The following is a 16,291-nucleotide window of genomic DNA, read 5'->3' as shown; positions in this document are numbered from 1 at the left end:
TTATATCTGTAATACATCTGTTTCTAGAAGTTCTAAAGCATCGCTAGATTTGGAATATGTATAATTTTTGTTCTTGAGTTAACACACTTATGTGTTCAAGTATGATAGATCTGTATTTTATATATGTGATGATATTGTGGAATGTAACGGCTGTTGGTGGTAAAATGTAATGTCGATTTTATGTATAAACTTGCTTTGTTACACCTTTTGTATGAGTGCTGTCACTTACAAAAAAGGTAAAATTGTAATTGGTTCTTTGGTGTTGTTTTCTGTTTACAAAAACAGACCAGTTGTGCCCTTCCATTAGCAGGAGTGAGTTCATCAATTCCTGCTTTACTAGCACTGAGCAGAATGGATAGCAGATTAGCTTGTAAAAATGATGACTTTATTGTGTACATTTGAGTTATTGTTACAACCAGTTTTTTCAAAGTCAGTTTTGAAATAATTCTTGTGCTTGTGATTCAAGTTAATACTTAATTGTTTTTGTTAATACTAAGGTTTTTTCTAAATTGTTAACTTATTTGTAATAATTCTTTGAAATTTATTATTTTCTGTTACAGATTATCAATATCCGATTGTGATAGCAATCCCCGTAGTATATTATCAGAAACAGATGTTCACAGTTCATTCCAACAGGAGTTGACTGATGATGAGGATGATGAATCCGATTTTGGATCTGTTGTTGAATGTTATGATGATATTATAGATTATGATAAACCGACAACTTCTAAACAGTTTACTGAGACAAAAGAAGTTTATGGACAACTTACTCCAGGATCTTTAAAAACAACACCTTCTTCATCTTCATCTAAGTAATTTAATTTATTAATATTTATGGTTAGCAAGGGTTTCCTCTAGAATATTATTGTTATGTAGTTTAATATTGTAATTGCATTTTAGTATATAATGTATTATCTTATGTAAAAGAAGTACACTAAATCTTAAGTTTTATAAGTTTCGTTTTTATGTAGGTGTGTTCTATTCTACAATTCCACAGACAGAGCTGACTGCTAAATTTTATATATTTTTTTATTTAAGCATGAATATAGAAGTAGTTGTTTTTCTTATGGGAATCTGATTAAGGTTTTGATTTTGTACACTTTTTGCTGTTTACTTCAGTTATTAATTGAATTTCAGTTACAATTTAAAATACTTAAAATTTATATTTTGAGTTTTAATTTTCATCCATATTTTTGGTTGATTAGTTCTTTATATTATTTTAATACGTGCTTAGTATTTAAATAATGGTTAATTATTAAAAACAATTTCTCATTTTGTACCAAAATAACTATTGTTTTAAGCAGACTGATAACTATTTTGTTTAACTGCATGCATTATGGCCACCACTCTACTTGCAGGTAATAGTAATACTTTATTGCAGGATAATTTCCTTTTATTTTGTAATTCTGGATTGTTTTTTATCAGAAAATCCAAGTCAAATGAAAAGAGACTACCCCTCCCACAGTTAAGGTGGGCAAATTCTGAAGAACTTTGGGATATGATGTTAATGAAAGATGAAGAATCACTTGCTGCTAGAGATCCTGATCTTTTTGCTCAGCATCCAAACTTACAACCTCGAATGCGTGCTGTTCTCCTTGACTGGATTATAGAGGTATTATTTTTTTTTAAATACACTAAAATTATTAAAAGTGTTATGGGGTTGGTATTCACCTATTAGCTGATAATGGAAAAGTCTTTTTATATTAATTCATTGTGCCATGTCACAGACTCTACCTTAGGTATAAATTTGAGTAGAATATTTGGCTATTTTCAAGGTATTTCTTGATTAAAATGGATTGTGACTAGAAAAAGATAGTGGAGTAGTAGTGTTTTAATAAAAATATAATGATAGATTTTTTTAATTTTGTGTCAGGATTAAACATTTTCATAACGTTCAGCAGCAGATTTAGTTTTCTTTTATTGATTATATTGCCTCTTTAGTTGGTAGTTGTATTTAGTTAGTATATCTTGTTTTATTTATATGTTTGATATAACTCTTTATAGGTTTGTGAAGTTTATAAACTCCACAGAGAGACATACTACCTCACAATGGATTATTTAGACAGATATCTCACTGCCAAATCTGCTGTACCAAAACAGCAATTGCAACTTATAGGTAAGAATTCATATTTATTTTGTATGTGTATGTATATATATATATATATATATCTATTGAAATTAATCTTTTTAAGATTCATATTCCTCTGTACTGTTAATCATTTAATAATATAACAATTCATAAAAATCAATTTACCTTTGTTCTCGTAAAATTAACACTTTTACAAATATTAACAGAGCAATCTAGTGCAAATATAATAAAGTTAAATAATGAAATAAGCATTATAAAACATGTAGCGGTTGAAGATGGATATGTTACTGCTTTAATAAATATATTTATAAAACACAAATATCGAAACATAATAAAATAATAACTACTTTACACCTAATACATAATAAGACACATAAAAGTGAAAACATTTATATAAGTATTTATATTCTAATATCAATATTGAAAACATTATTAAAAATTAGAATAAAAAATAATTGACTTTGATGTTGAAAAATTACTCTAAAATTCACTACTAATGAAGATCAGGTCCAATATGAATTACTGAAATTCGTAATACTAAAAGATTTTTATAAAAATATTATTTTGTATAAGTAAAATATTTCATAGTGTGGCTATTAGAAAATCATTAACAGTTTTGTACCAATGCTTTCTGATTAATAACTTTAAAAAGTATGCAATAAATTATTTAAACAAATTTTGCTGTTAAAAGACTTATTGCAATTTTGATGTATAGTCATACTTTTGTATTTAATTTTGAAATAACTGTAAACAACCTAAAGTGGTGCTTTGTAATTTAATTTTTTCATATATTAATGAATTTCACTTTTTTATATAGAAAATTGCAAAGATTATTTACTTTTTTTTTGTTTTATTCATATAAAAATTTATCCAGATATTTATTGTATCTGGGTTAATCATGAGTTTGACTGTTGCCAAAGATGTGTGTGAAAATTTTTTGTTCAACAAAATGCAAAGCTTTAAATAATAAATAATCAATTTGGTGTGTTAGTCTCATTCAGGTTTTTTAAATTATCTAATTTTGTGTTCAATTAATTGCAAAGAATATTTTATTGTAACATTGTGCTATTCATTTTAGAAAACAAAAAAAAAAAATAGTTTGTCACGATATTTGTAATATTTATACTATAATATTTTTAATTTTATTTTAATTTCAGGAATTACTTGCCTTCTGATAGCTTCTAAGGTCGAGGAAATTTATCCACCCAAAGTAGCTGAGTTTGCATATGTTACTGATGGAGCTTGTACGGAAGATGAAATTTTAAAAATGGAATTGTCAATTCTGAAGGTATATTGTGTATTCCAAATTTTTCAGCTGTTTACTTCATTTGATTGACCCTTGTTGCCTCATTTGACATACTTTTCCCCCCTTATCCTCCCATTGATGTTGTGTTTTAACCTAGACAATTAATATTCTATTACAAACAATATTTCTTGTCTTATTTACAACTTTATTGATTTATTGGCATCATCTATTTCTATGACTACTTGTACTTTGTTTTCATTAGATTCTAGATGGAAATGATGTCATTTTATTAATTGTATATTTAAATAAGTACATATAATGTACATTGAAAAAGAAAATTCTGTAAAGGGGAAAAGAATTAAACTGACAATAGTTTTTATAATCAACAATTCAGTACTTATTAATATTATTACAAATAGTTTTCATGGAATGAAAAAATAAATTTTGCAAGCTTAAAAGTGGTTAGTTTGAAATGAAAAAAATCATTTTTTTGAATTTAACACATTAAATGTTGTGGCCATCAATATGCATTCATTATAAATTCTGCAGGGTAACTACAGATGCAGATCTGTGTCAATTTTCTAACTTATATTAATTTGTTTTATTGAGAACTAACAAGTATAGATGTGTATTTTATGCTATGCAATCACATATAAATGTTTTTCATGGTGAAGGTTGTTCTGTGCTTACTCATACAACGTTTGTATTCTTTGAAGTTTAGCTTTTGACATTATTCACCATTTTTACCAATTTTGTTTTTAAGTAATTTGGTTTAATTAGTAATTTTTTATTTATTTAACAGTTCACTGAATGGGCAGTTACCCAAAAATTCAATTAAAATTCCATTTTAATATTTATAATAGATTAATGACTGAATAATTAATGTTTATAAACAACATTAAAATTGAATAATAATTCAATTTATTGGCTCTTTTTTAGACTAATATTTTCATAAAATTTATGCTAAAAATTTGTGAGCTCTGAGAAAAGCTTTTGTGTAAAAATGTATTATCAATCAATCGATCAACCAATCATAATTATAATCATTAGTCGGTCAATTAAAATCATCAATCAATCACAATCATCAATCAGTCATAATAATAATAATAATAATAATAATTATAAGTCAGTCAATAATAATCATCAATCAAGCATAAACATCTTCATTTGCGTCTTCCAAGTACTTTTCATACGTCTCAATCTTTGTGTCCTTTTGTATTGAAAATGTTTGTGTTGTAACTGTAAGCAAGGTTTGATTTTCTTGTTTAATTTTAGTTTATCTGTGGTGTCTTCTGGTGTAAGGTCAATTTCCTTTACATCCTCTTATTTCTCTTTATAATCATAATTAATCAGTCAATCATAATCATCATTAATCAATTATACTCATCGACAATCTGTCATAAACATATCAATCGATCATAATTATAAACATATTATAAACATCATCAATCAATTATAATCATCGTCAATCATAATCATCAATCAATCATCATCATCATCAATCAATCATCATTTGAGCCTTGTGGTCCTCCCAGTAATTTTTCATACATTTCAAGCTTTTGTGCCCTTTTTAGTGTTTATGTTGTGAGTGTGAAGCAAGAGTTGATTTTTTGTTTAATTTTATCTTATCTGTGATGTCTTCTGGTGTAAGGCCAATTTCCTTCAGATGCTCTTATTTTTCTGATCCATCTGCATCCTGTCTTGGGTATTTCTGAGTCGAGATTGTACTGTACTACATATTTCAGAAATCTTGCAGCCTCATGATGTGTCCAAATCCTATGCTTAGGTATCTTTACTGATATCATGTATAAGAGAAAATAACCCACCAACCTTTATTTAACGTTCGATATTTTGCGTGATCTTTTGTGTAGTGGATGTTGATCTGTTAGCTAGTTCTAATTGTACACAGTTTTGTTGGGTACAATGCACCACTGTCGTCCGTCTTTCTGGTACTTTTAATTGATGCAGGTTCTTCCAATTCTTCATTTGATTTTTTGGATTCTGTCCGATTGCTCATTCAGTTGGAAGAGTATTTCTGCTGCGTAAGTGGCTTCTTGTTTTATAATTGCACTGTAGTGTCAGTTTTGCATTTATTGATAGCTACTTTTTATTGGAATTATACCAGATTGATTTTTGAACTTTTACTAGTTTGTTTCTTCTTATTTGGATCAAGGTTTTTCATTTAGGTTGTTATAATATTCCTGAGGTATTTAAATTGGGTTACTACGTTGATTTTATTACCATTTATGTTTACGTTTTTTAATTGTGTTGGTTTTTGGGGCACAATTTCTATCTTTTTGAATGATATTTTAAGACCAATTTTATTTGTGTTATTTTGAAGTTCTTATGAGTGATTTAGCTTCGTCGATGTCGTTTGCTAGCAGTGCCAAGTTGTCGGCAAAACCAAGAAAGTTTGTTTTGATTTTTTGGCCTATTTTTACTCTTGGGGGCATCTTTTGAGCTACTCCCTCTTTACCATTTGTAGAGTGCAGTTGAATAACAGTGAGAGCCCATAGTGAAAGAAAGTTTGTTTTGATTTTTTGGCCTATTTTTACTCTTGGGGGCATCTTTTGAGCTACTCCCTCTTTACCATTTGTAGAGTGCAGTTGAATAACAGTGAGAGCCCATTGCCTTGGTGTAGTCTTGTTTTGATCTCAAATAGTTCAGAGAGCTCACCTCTGAATTTTACCTTCAACTTAGTGTTTGTAGGGTTCAGTTTTATCACATGTATTAATTTGGTGTGTATTCTGAGGTGTCTTAAAATTTTTAGTAGGGATTCTTAGTGGATACACAGAGAATTCTCTTTTCCTGTTGTAATCCATCCTGTTGAGGATGATTCTTTAATGAATTGTGTATGTTGTGTCTAGGAGTGAGATTCTGTTGTAATTATTAGGGTGTGTTTTGTCCCCTTTTTGGTGTAGCAGATGGATGAGGGCTGTTCTGTGTTATGGTGGTTCTTTGACCTGGATATTGACAAGCTGTTGATGAAGGGCAATTTTTGCTGATCTCTACAAAAGTCCGATCTTCTCCCGCAACTTTGTAATTCATCTTGCCCAGTGCTTGTGTTAAAGTTTAGGAGTTCTGAGTATTTTTTGTAATTTAGGAGTTTGTTGAAATATTTAGCTAGGATTTCTGCATTGTCTATTTTTATGGGCCAGTTTACTGTTTTCATTCTTTATTAGTAGGGTTGGAGTTCGTATTTTTGGAGCTGATTTTTTAAGGTTTTGTAGTATTCTCTCGACAGTGTTTTATTTAATTCTTCAATTGATTTGAAATAGCATGGTTGATGTCTTTTTTCTACTGGTTTTTCACATTCGGTGTTCCACAGTTGATGTTTTTACGGGATTTTATTTGGGTTAATTCTTCTGTGATTTGTTTAAGATTTTTGATTAAATAGTTCTTTGAGTTTATCCATGATTATTATTTTTTGGTTGCTTTTTGGTAATTTTCATTCCTGATTAGTTGGGTAGGATCCAATTTTGTAGGGTGTAAACAGAGCAGAAAAAGAAAATATACAGCAAGATACTTAAAAAAATTGTCCAGATTATCCAGTCAGCTGTATGCCTAATCTGTGTTTTAATTGCTTTCACAAAAGTTTTAAGCTGTTAGGTGTCTAAATTTGTTTGTACCGATATTTTACCATTAAAATGATGTGCAGTCTGCAAACTAAACCAGCGAGATGTTACGGTATGAGTTCTGCGAGGAGAGGCTGTGAGATGTGAGTTCTGCGAACCAGTCCAGCGAGGCGAGATGTCAGTCAGCGAGAGCATTCTACATGGAGGACAGTGAAGGAGGGATTTTCCCGTGTGAATTAAGTTCAATACAACTAAGGTGACGCCACGAGTAATTCCAGTAAACAAAAATACTATCTGTTAGTTACTGCAAAACTATAAGTGAAAGTAATAACATACTAAATTTCATTCATAAACTGTTAGGGTAGTTTTATTTGTGGACAACAAAGGTATCTGCAGTGAACTTTATAGTCTTATCTGGTGTACTATTGTTTGTTATACAATACTAGTGGTTAAAAGTTTTAAGACTAGCGGTTATGCTCTATATCTTTTGTTAATGGGTCGGAATTCTGGTTTTCTATGTATTTACCTGGAATAAATCCTGTTGATTATTTTATATTCTGCCTTGTGTGCAATCTCTGTTTATTATTACTATTGATTTATGACTATTTGATGTGTAATATTATAATTGTTCACTGTTCTGATTGTGTTATGTATTGATTTGTTTGATTATTGTCGCTTGTTATTACTATTATTCTGATTGTGGTTGTGATGACTATGATTATTAATTGTGTATTTACTATTTCTCATTAATTGTTTTATTATTGTCAATTATTATTATTACCACTGTCATTATTTTATGTTTTTAAGCTGAATAAACTGTAATTTTATAAACATTCTAAATTTTCAATCTCTCAATATTCTGATCGAGCTACAAATATGCAACAATATTCCGAAATTAAGTGTAAATTATTAAGATTTTTGCCATAAAATGTAAAAAAGTGGTAACAAAAGCTCTGTTTGATAAATTTACCAATAAACACATCACTTAAAATTTATTCAAGTTATCTTATCTTCTTAATTGTAGGAGAATTGTGATCTCTTGCTAGTTTTGTAACTCCTTATGTAAATAATGTATTTCCATGGTATATTTATTTTTTATAAATATTAATGATTCATCTAAGTAACGTATACTAGTTTTTATAAGATGACAATGTTTTATTTCTTCATTCAGCTGTATATTTTTACATTTATTTAATCATTATTATTATTATGGTAATGTTTTGTTTTATATATATATATTTATTTATTTATATCTATGTATTTCTTTTTTATAGGCATTAGGCTGGGAACTATCACCAGTAACAGTTAACAACTGGTTAAGTACATATCTACAGTTATGTTATAAAGACAAAGCTCGTCACTCTTTGGGTTTCATATTTCCTCAGTTTGCTGGAGATTTATTTAAACGTATTTCACAGCTTCTAGATTTAGCGACATTAGACATAAATTGTTTAAAATATTCATACAGTATACTTGCAGCTTCTTGTTTGTACCTCACTTGTTCTAAAAGTTTAGCATTACGTGTTACTGGTAAGTATTTATTATAAATCATTGTGAATTACAGTTTTTGTGATACTAGACTTTGTATATACTTCTGTTTCAGTTCAGAAAAACTGGTAATACAGCAACATTTTGAAAGCACTGTGCAGAGGTTAGGTATATAATGTTTAATCATGTAGAAGATAATAATAATATATCTTCTCTTTAGTAGGTAATATAATTAATTTTTAAAACTTTATAAAGAATAGATATTTCTTGTGTTATGCAGTAGAATAGCGTGATTTTGGACTGAATCTCAGAATGTTTTTACAGTACAGTTCCTAAGTTAGATGCTTTGTATTATTTTTTGATCTTAAGCTGTACATGTGCTGTATTATATCTGTTCTTATGAATAATAAATCTCTTTTTGACTGAGCTGTGGATTTTTAGAAGTTCCCAAAATTGTTCTGTATATTTGTTTTTTTTGAAAAATTACTTAAAAGGGAGTAATTATGAGTAAAATGTATGTTTGTGCATTACTCTGAAATTTTTTTCTTTTCAATAGTAGTCCTCCAGTTAATGCAGTGATTATTGTCAGATTGAGTCAAAGCCTTTTTTTAAATATTTAATCAACTTTTGCTTGTATCTGAGGTATGATCCATATCTTCTTATAAAGGCAGCTTGTTTTTTAAAAATTTATTCACGTTTAGTTAACTCATTAACTAAAATTTAAATATTACTTATTTGGTCATTTAGATGTCAAGTTTAATGGTTGAGATCAAGCAGCTTTATGATAAATACTGTTGATTTGAAGCAATTTAAAAATTATGAAAAAAAGAAATTGGTAAAATTCTCTCATTCTAAATTTTTTGTGGTATGAAATATTTTTAGTACCCTGAATTATAAGAGACCCTGAATAAAAAGATACAAGTACTTAATGAAAAAATAAAAAATCATTGTTGATTCTTAATATATTTTGAAGGGGGGAACAGAATTTGGGACTACACTTCATATCTGGCAATTCATTATTAAAAATATTTTTTTTTTTTTAGAGAAAAATTAGCGTAAGATAAAAAGAAAACTGTTTCAACTCTGATGCCATATAATTCTATATATTTTATTTATTGATTTCTCCAATTCTGTATACGTAAACAATCTCTATCTAAGGGACTTAGTTTACCAATTCAGATGGAAGCACAGGTGTCCAGGGAGAGGAATTTGCTGTGATTATTACTACTGTTATTATTATCATTAGCTTGTTATATCAATTACAAAGTTCAGCCATTAATATTTTTATTAACTTGTTCTGTTAAAACATGCTTTCTGTTTAATAAAGAGGATTGTGATATAAGAATATAGTGAGTATCTGTTTTTGGAATTTACCTTACTTACTGTTTTTCTTTATATATTGAACGTATTCTTTAAACTTTTAGTTTTATTGCTTTAAATAAATAGTTTTATGTGTTGTCACATTAAATCTAGTCAATGTCAAATTATTATAGTTTAACATATATTATTTTTTTTTTTGTGTGACTTACTAAATGTAGAAACTACGATTAAAAGATCTAATTAAAGTAATTGAAGTTTACTAACTTAATTAGTGATTAATACAGAGTAATATTTAAAATAAATTAACATTTTCCTCACATCTGCATTTAACTACTCTGCAGTTAATCAGAGGAATGGTTCTGGGATTTGCCTGAAAGGAGCTGTGGGAAAACCTTAACCTGAAGGAACTGCAGGATTTAAAAGTAAAAATGGGGCAGATAAAATATAATGTACAGTGGAACGTAACAAGAAAAAGAAAGTTGCACAAGGTGATAGGTGCTCCCATCTTGTAAAATCAATCCCCCACTACTAACATTCCAAAACTCATTGACCCATGCCTTCTCATTTTTTGTTAGTCGCCATTGTTATGTACTCTAATCTGCTTACTAGTTAATGAATCTAAAACAACATGCAGTGATTGAATTTTTAACAATGGAAAAAGTGGACACTAGTGACATTCAGTATCATCTAAAAGCTGTTGGTGGTGTTGAAACTGGTGATCCGAGTACTGTAAATAGGTGTAGAATAAAATTTTGTGCATTAGAAGCTGATAAAATGAATGCGATGAACCTCACTGAGATTGACCTGTTTCTGTGATTTAAGAGAATCGCCAAAAGAAATGGATTTATTCAAAATCACCGCAGGATACCGCAAAATCACATCGTCGTTACCCAGTTAGGCATATCGAAAGAACTTAACAGAAGAAAACAGCTGAACATAGAATATGATAACTCTGCAACATGATACTGCTTGGCCACATATATCGTGTGCAATCACCAAGGCTATTGGAAGTTGAAATTTGGACCTATTACACATCTTCCATGAATGAAAAAAATCTCCACATGGAAAGAAGTTAATTAAAAAGGGTTGTTTACTGTGCCGTGAGATCGTGGATCATTGATGATTTGAGAAAACTAGTTTATTGGTAGAAATTTGAGCTGTAAATGGTAACTGAGAAAAAAATTAAGTTTTCGTAGTAAATAAAATGTACTTTTATGGTATATTTATTTCATTTGGTTATCTCTTTCTATTTACAGGTTATGAGCACTGTTCATTAGATTTCAGTCACTCCTCATGTTAATGGTTTGAATTTTTTCTGATGAGTGATTAATTTAAAATAATTGCAGTTGAACTGTAAAAAAGACCTTTATGATCTGAAGTATTAGGTTTTAATATAAAAAGTTCTTCAGCCTTATTTGGTTGTATAATAGATATAACTTTTTTAAAATCAAAAGATTTATCGTTGGTAAATTTTTAAATCAAAAATAGCATAGATATATATCATAACTATAAATGTATGGAAGTACCCAAATGGAAAATGATGAACTTTTTATATTTTTGTTCTAGTGTAAATTCTACAAATCAAGCATTCCTGTTGACTGTAGAATATGTTTAAAAAAATCTTTTTGTTATAATTCTGGTTAGTATAGCTCTTAGTCGAATGATGTATTTCAGTATGTTTGATTTTTTTTCTAACTGCTGAAAAAATCATAGTAATTTTGATTGAAAAATATCAGAAGTTATAAAATATCCATCACAGCTTTTCGTTTCAGACAGCGGGGAAAACTGGGAAGATGCTTAATTATTTTTGTATTAGATATGTTTAAATGTACGGTATTAGAGATACTCAGTTTTTAAAAAAATTCTGCTGAAAAATTCTCTATTAAACATTTATTCAATATTTGTGTTCATTAATGTTGTTAATAATCTTTGCTACTTGTGGTGCGGGTGTAAATGTATGTTTAGTAACTATGCTTAATTCAATAGTTCCTTGAAAGCATTTTATGCAAAGTGATAGAAAGAATGGTAAACCACAGGCTTACATGGTACTTAGAGAGACATGCCCTTTTAACTCCAGAACAGTTTGGTTTCCGCCGAGGACAATCTTCCATTGACCATCTAGTGTCGCTAAAAACAGTTACTCAAAACACTTTCCTGCTCCATCAGCAACACCTCGTCAGTATCTTCTTTGATATCAGGAAGGCGTACAACACTACCTGTTAATTTGGTATTCTAAACACCCTTAAAGAATGGGGAGTCAACAGCAATATGCTCGCGTTTATTAGGGGTTTATGATTGAACTTTCTGTGTTCGTATTGGAAATTCTTTGACATGTAGCATCACTTTAATGATCGGAGTGTCTCAAGGAAGTTTATTAAGTGCCACCTTGTTTACTGTAGCCATCAACAGTCAACAGTATTACTATATGTGTGCAGCCACTTGATTCAGTTCTTTATTTGTTGATGATTTTGCTATGTATCTCACGACACATTCAACAGCCACAGCTGAAAGACTACTTTAGAGTGCTATATCTGGCCTTGAAGCTTGTGGTCCAAGGTTACTGGCTGTACCTTTTTGCCTGGAAAACAAATTGTGTAGCTTCTTTTAAATTTTGACACCTATTTTTGCAACTTATCTCTGTTCATATCCTCTGTGGAGTATCAACCCCTATAAATTTTAATTTTGTTTAACCTTGCCATATAAATAAAAAATCAACAACTCGTTTTGTCTTGCAGCAAATGTTTTACAACTTCTCTCCAAGGTAAACCCCAGATGCACTAGTGTTCACTGATGGATCGAAACAGAATGGTACCGTTAAATGCATTTTTATTATATGATTAATATTATGTTTACACCTGTATAGTTTATTATTTCGGAGTTATTTTACCCTTTTACTAATAACTACCGGGCGATGATAACGCCCAGGCGTTTTTCGCCCACAAACAACAAAAAAAAAAAAAAAAAAAAAATTAACAGAACCTTTATGTTTAGTCTACCTAGTATTACTAGAAGTGTTTTCACTGCTGAACTGTACAGTCAATAAGTTTTAAGTATCATTAACCCAAAATACTGTCATACCCTTACTTGTAGTGACTTGTGTAGTGTACTCCAAGCTTTAGAAGATTTGTATTCTATACATCCTATAATCACTGAAATCTATAATGAAATCATTGAGTTGAACTATTGCAACATACAAGTGAGTTTCTGCTGGATCCCTAGCCATGTGGGAATTCTGGGTAATGAATATGCAGATTCTGCTGCTAAAGTTGCATGTAGTTAACCGTCCTTTACCTTATGTTACTATTTTTGACTTTATTAATTGTGTAAAACACACTAGTTTTATTATAATATTAGTGTCTACTAGAATTTCAGGTTTGTCATAAACTCATAATGTGTGACTACAATAGCATTTGAAAACATTGAATTAAAATCAACTTGCTAAGTGATTCAACGTGCTAAGTTTTAAAATTCATATTATGTTGAACAAAGAGTTAAAGTAAGATTGTTTATTTATATTAGAATTATTTTTTTTAGGATTGGAAGAAGAAGATGTAGAGCTATGTGTTGACTGGATGCGTGCTTTTTGGGAAGTTCTACAGGAAGAATTTCCTGAGCAGCGTAAAAGTAAATCTTTACCTCCGGGGCCAAACAAAGGAAATGTCCTTAATGACGAACATAATCTATTAACACATTCTGTGACATTAGAAATGCTGGTTAGTTCTTTAGAAGGTTATTATTATTATTACTACTACTATTATTATTATTATCGCCAGATTGACTGTTGGGTTGTAGTGAAAATTTTAATGGTGTTTGAGAAATTATTGTAAACCAATGTAGGAGTTTCATTTACCTAGTGCTCTTTATTTACATATGCTGTTTATTGGAAAGTTTATCATAATATCTTTTCCCAAAATTCCCTCTCAGTTTTGTGAGAAAAATTGCGATTGTCAGATTTGTGACAAAATTGGTATAGAAACTTTTGTTGTGGGAGAGGAGGAGGGACTGAGACGTTACTTAAACTTGTTTGATTTAATTGCTTAACTGCCATTTTACTGTTTCTGTTTATGCATTTTTCAAAATAGTGTGCTAGAGCACTGAGAAATAGCAAAGACTTTTGCCTAAAAGACTAAATTTATTCCCAAAGTCATTCTTAGTTGACTGTTTATAGATGGTAGCACCACTTGATTAGCAGGAACCATTTGTTTAAAATAATTGACTATTCTTTAATTAAATTTTGCAAATTCCTTTGATATTCTCAGCTATGATCCTGAAGATTTGAAATAATGTAATCTTTTCTGCCTTATAGCCGTTACATGGCAGTTTTGTATGTTCACCCTATTTAAAACAAGGAATTATCCTTGAGATGACCATTTGTACAATTATCCTAACAGAAAATTCTGTAATTACTCAGTGAAAAAATTGAGAGATCACGTGAATAGATTAAGGATACCTATTTGATTACCAACGTACAGTATAAAGTTGTAGGTACAGCAATCTGTAATTACAAAAACTTTATTCCAAATTTATTGTGTTTGTTAAATACTTTAAAACTAATTTTACCTTTAAAGGATATGGTACCTTCATCTATAGCAATATTTGAGGATATGTTATAAAACAACTGGAATTTACTCTGAGTTTGTTTTAATAGTGGCTTTATTAGAAACATCTTACCATATGGAGTAATTTTGTCAACATGATCCAGAATATTCATAGAAACTCATCGCAACTAAAAACATCACAAAAAAGGCATACGATTCCCTTTTTTTTAGAAAAGTAATCTGTGATGTCTGGTAGTGATACATGCCCATATTTATTATAACACCAAGGAATGCTTTAATTTCAAATAAAGATATGTCAGCTCGTTTATGTAGAATTCATTTTGGAGAGGTAATATTCAATTTTTTGTTTGTTTGTGTAAAGGTTTGTTTCTCTACATTTAAGTGACAATCTTATAAAAAAACAAAATATTTTAAAGGGTGAGTTTAATCATTAACCTGTGGGATAAGACAGGACCAGAATTGATAACATTAACAAGAATATCTGAAGGACCATCATCATGATTTGCTACATCTGCCCAGTCATCACCAAATGAAACATCACAAATTCCTTGTACTGTATCATCACTATCAGAGCAACTAAAATTATCTAGAATTATATCACTGACTCTATCGTCTTCAGAATCATCACCTTCCAGATCATTTAGCAAAGACATTCGTGGCGTATCTCGTATAAGCTACCAGGACTCTTCATGTTTACATATCAATCAAACAGATGACAATCAAATGCACCACTTGTAAAAATGATACTTGACAAGATAGCAAAGTGTACTAGAACACCCATAAAACAAAATTTTTCAGCTTGTTCAGAACAGAAGACGGTTGCAGTTATAACTGTAAATAGCTCGCTGAGCAAATCTGCGTTTACGGCTATAATTGTAAATAGCTGGGTAAGGGTTAATAGGGTAAGTCTAACTTATCTATTTACTATGTTTCGGTGGTTTATATATCATTTATTAATAAATTTTATTAGCACAGTAGTCAATTTGCAAATGAATCATTTGAATTTTCATAAAATACATATTTATATAATTTTATATAATTTTATATATATATTTTACATTTTGTAATGCAGTTCTTTGAAAATGAAAAAGTGATTCATATTCTGCACCTTATCATCTGCGTTTATGTAAGATATAAATTTTTTTTCAAGATAGGAACATGAAGTTTATGTTTATGAAGAAGCAGTATGTGATGCTGTTGAGAGATTTTTTGTAACAAAAAATATCTCAACAGCACTATTAAAAGAGTAAAAGAACCATTGGTAACTAAAAGAGTTGAAAATAAAATTTCAGAAATGCAATTTTTTTATTCTTTCCAGGTATTTGAATAAAAAAAATTAATAGAGACCTTTCTTTTTTTTCTTTTATAGGAGGCAGGACAAGCTAAGTTATCATTACCTGAAAAATCTCAGCAGGAATTAAATCTTCTTACACCACCATCAAGTTCAAAAAAACAATCTCAGACAAGTCATTATACTTAGCATAGTTTTAAATATAGGTATACATAAATTAATTTGCATTCTCTTGTAGCAGTTTTATTATTAACCAATTTTTTGTTTAGTGGCTAAATTGAAAATACTGAGGTATATATTTTACTGTGGAAAAGAATTTAGTGACATTGTACAATTGATTGTACTGCATATATTATATTTCAGAAATATGATAAATAAGTTGCCAAAATCAATTATTTGTGTTTATTATTTACTATACATGTAAAATGTTTCAACCAGTTTGAAGTTTTTTTTTAAATATTTACATGAAAAAATATATTATTATTAATAACTTGGTTGAATTTTTTCTTCTTTATATGTGTTTTTTATTGATATAAAAAATATGATATAACGTTTGTTAAATAACAGAAAATAGTTACTATACGCTTATTTTTATGTAAATAAAAAAATATTTTAATTTATACATAGATTATATTAATATATACATAAATGCCAGAATATAGGTAATATAAGATTTTATTTCTAAGTATGAGTAATTTTAATTAAATCTTTTAAATTAACTTT

General features: G+C 29.2%; 1 protein-coding gene across 3 annotated transcripts in view; it reads left to right on the top strand.

The window, feature by feature from the left end:
* Positions 1-15,971, top strand: part of CycE (cyclin E) — a 40,609-nt gene extending 24,638 nt beyond the window's left edge. For 2 of the 3 annotated variants that reach the window (XM_075358918.1, XM_075358919.1), the window contains exons 6-12: positions 561-812; positions 1,426-1,612; positions 2,005-2,116; positions 3,247-3,377; positions 8,185-8,440; positions 13,253-13,431; positions 15,647-15,970. In XM_075358918.1, the coding sequence (XP_075215033.1) occupies positions 561-812; positions 1,426-1,612; positions 2,005-2,116; positions 3,247-3,377; positions 8,185-8,440; positions 13,253-13,431; positions 15,647-15,757 (1,228 nt within the window). In that variant the 3' untranslated portion in view covers positions 15,758-15,970. Of the gene's footprint in view, positions 1-560; positions 813-1,425; positions 1,613-2,004; positions 2,117-3,246; positions 3,378-8,184; positions 8,441-13,252; positions 13,448-15,646 lie in introns of all 3 variants that reach the window. The other variant, XM_075358920.1, reaches the window with a different exon arrangement.
* Positions 15,972-16,291: the final 320 nt, after the last annotated feature.

The sequence above is a fragment of the Lycorma delicatula genome, chromosome 3 (genome assembly GCF_047948215.1).
Source record: "Lycorma delicatula isolate Av1 chromosome 3, ASM4794821v1, whole genome shotgun sequence".
NCBI classification, from domain to species: domain Eukaryota; kingdom Metazoa; phylum Arthropoda; class Insecta; order Hemiptera; family Fulgoridae; genus Lycorma; species Lycorma delicatula.
This window is presented reverse-complemented; position numbering and strand designations above follow the sequence as displayed.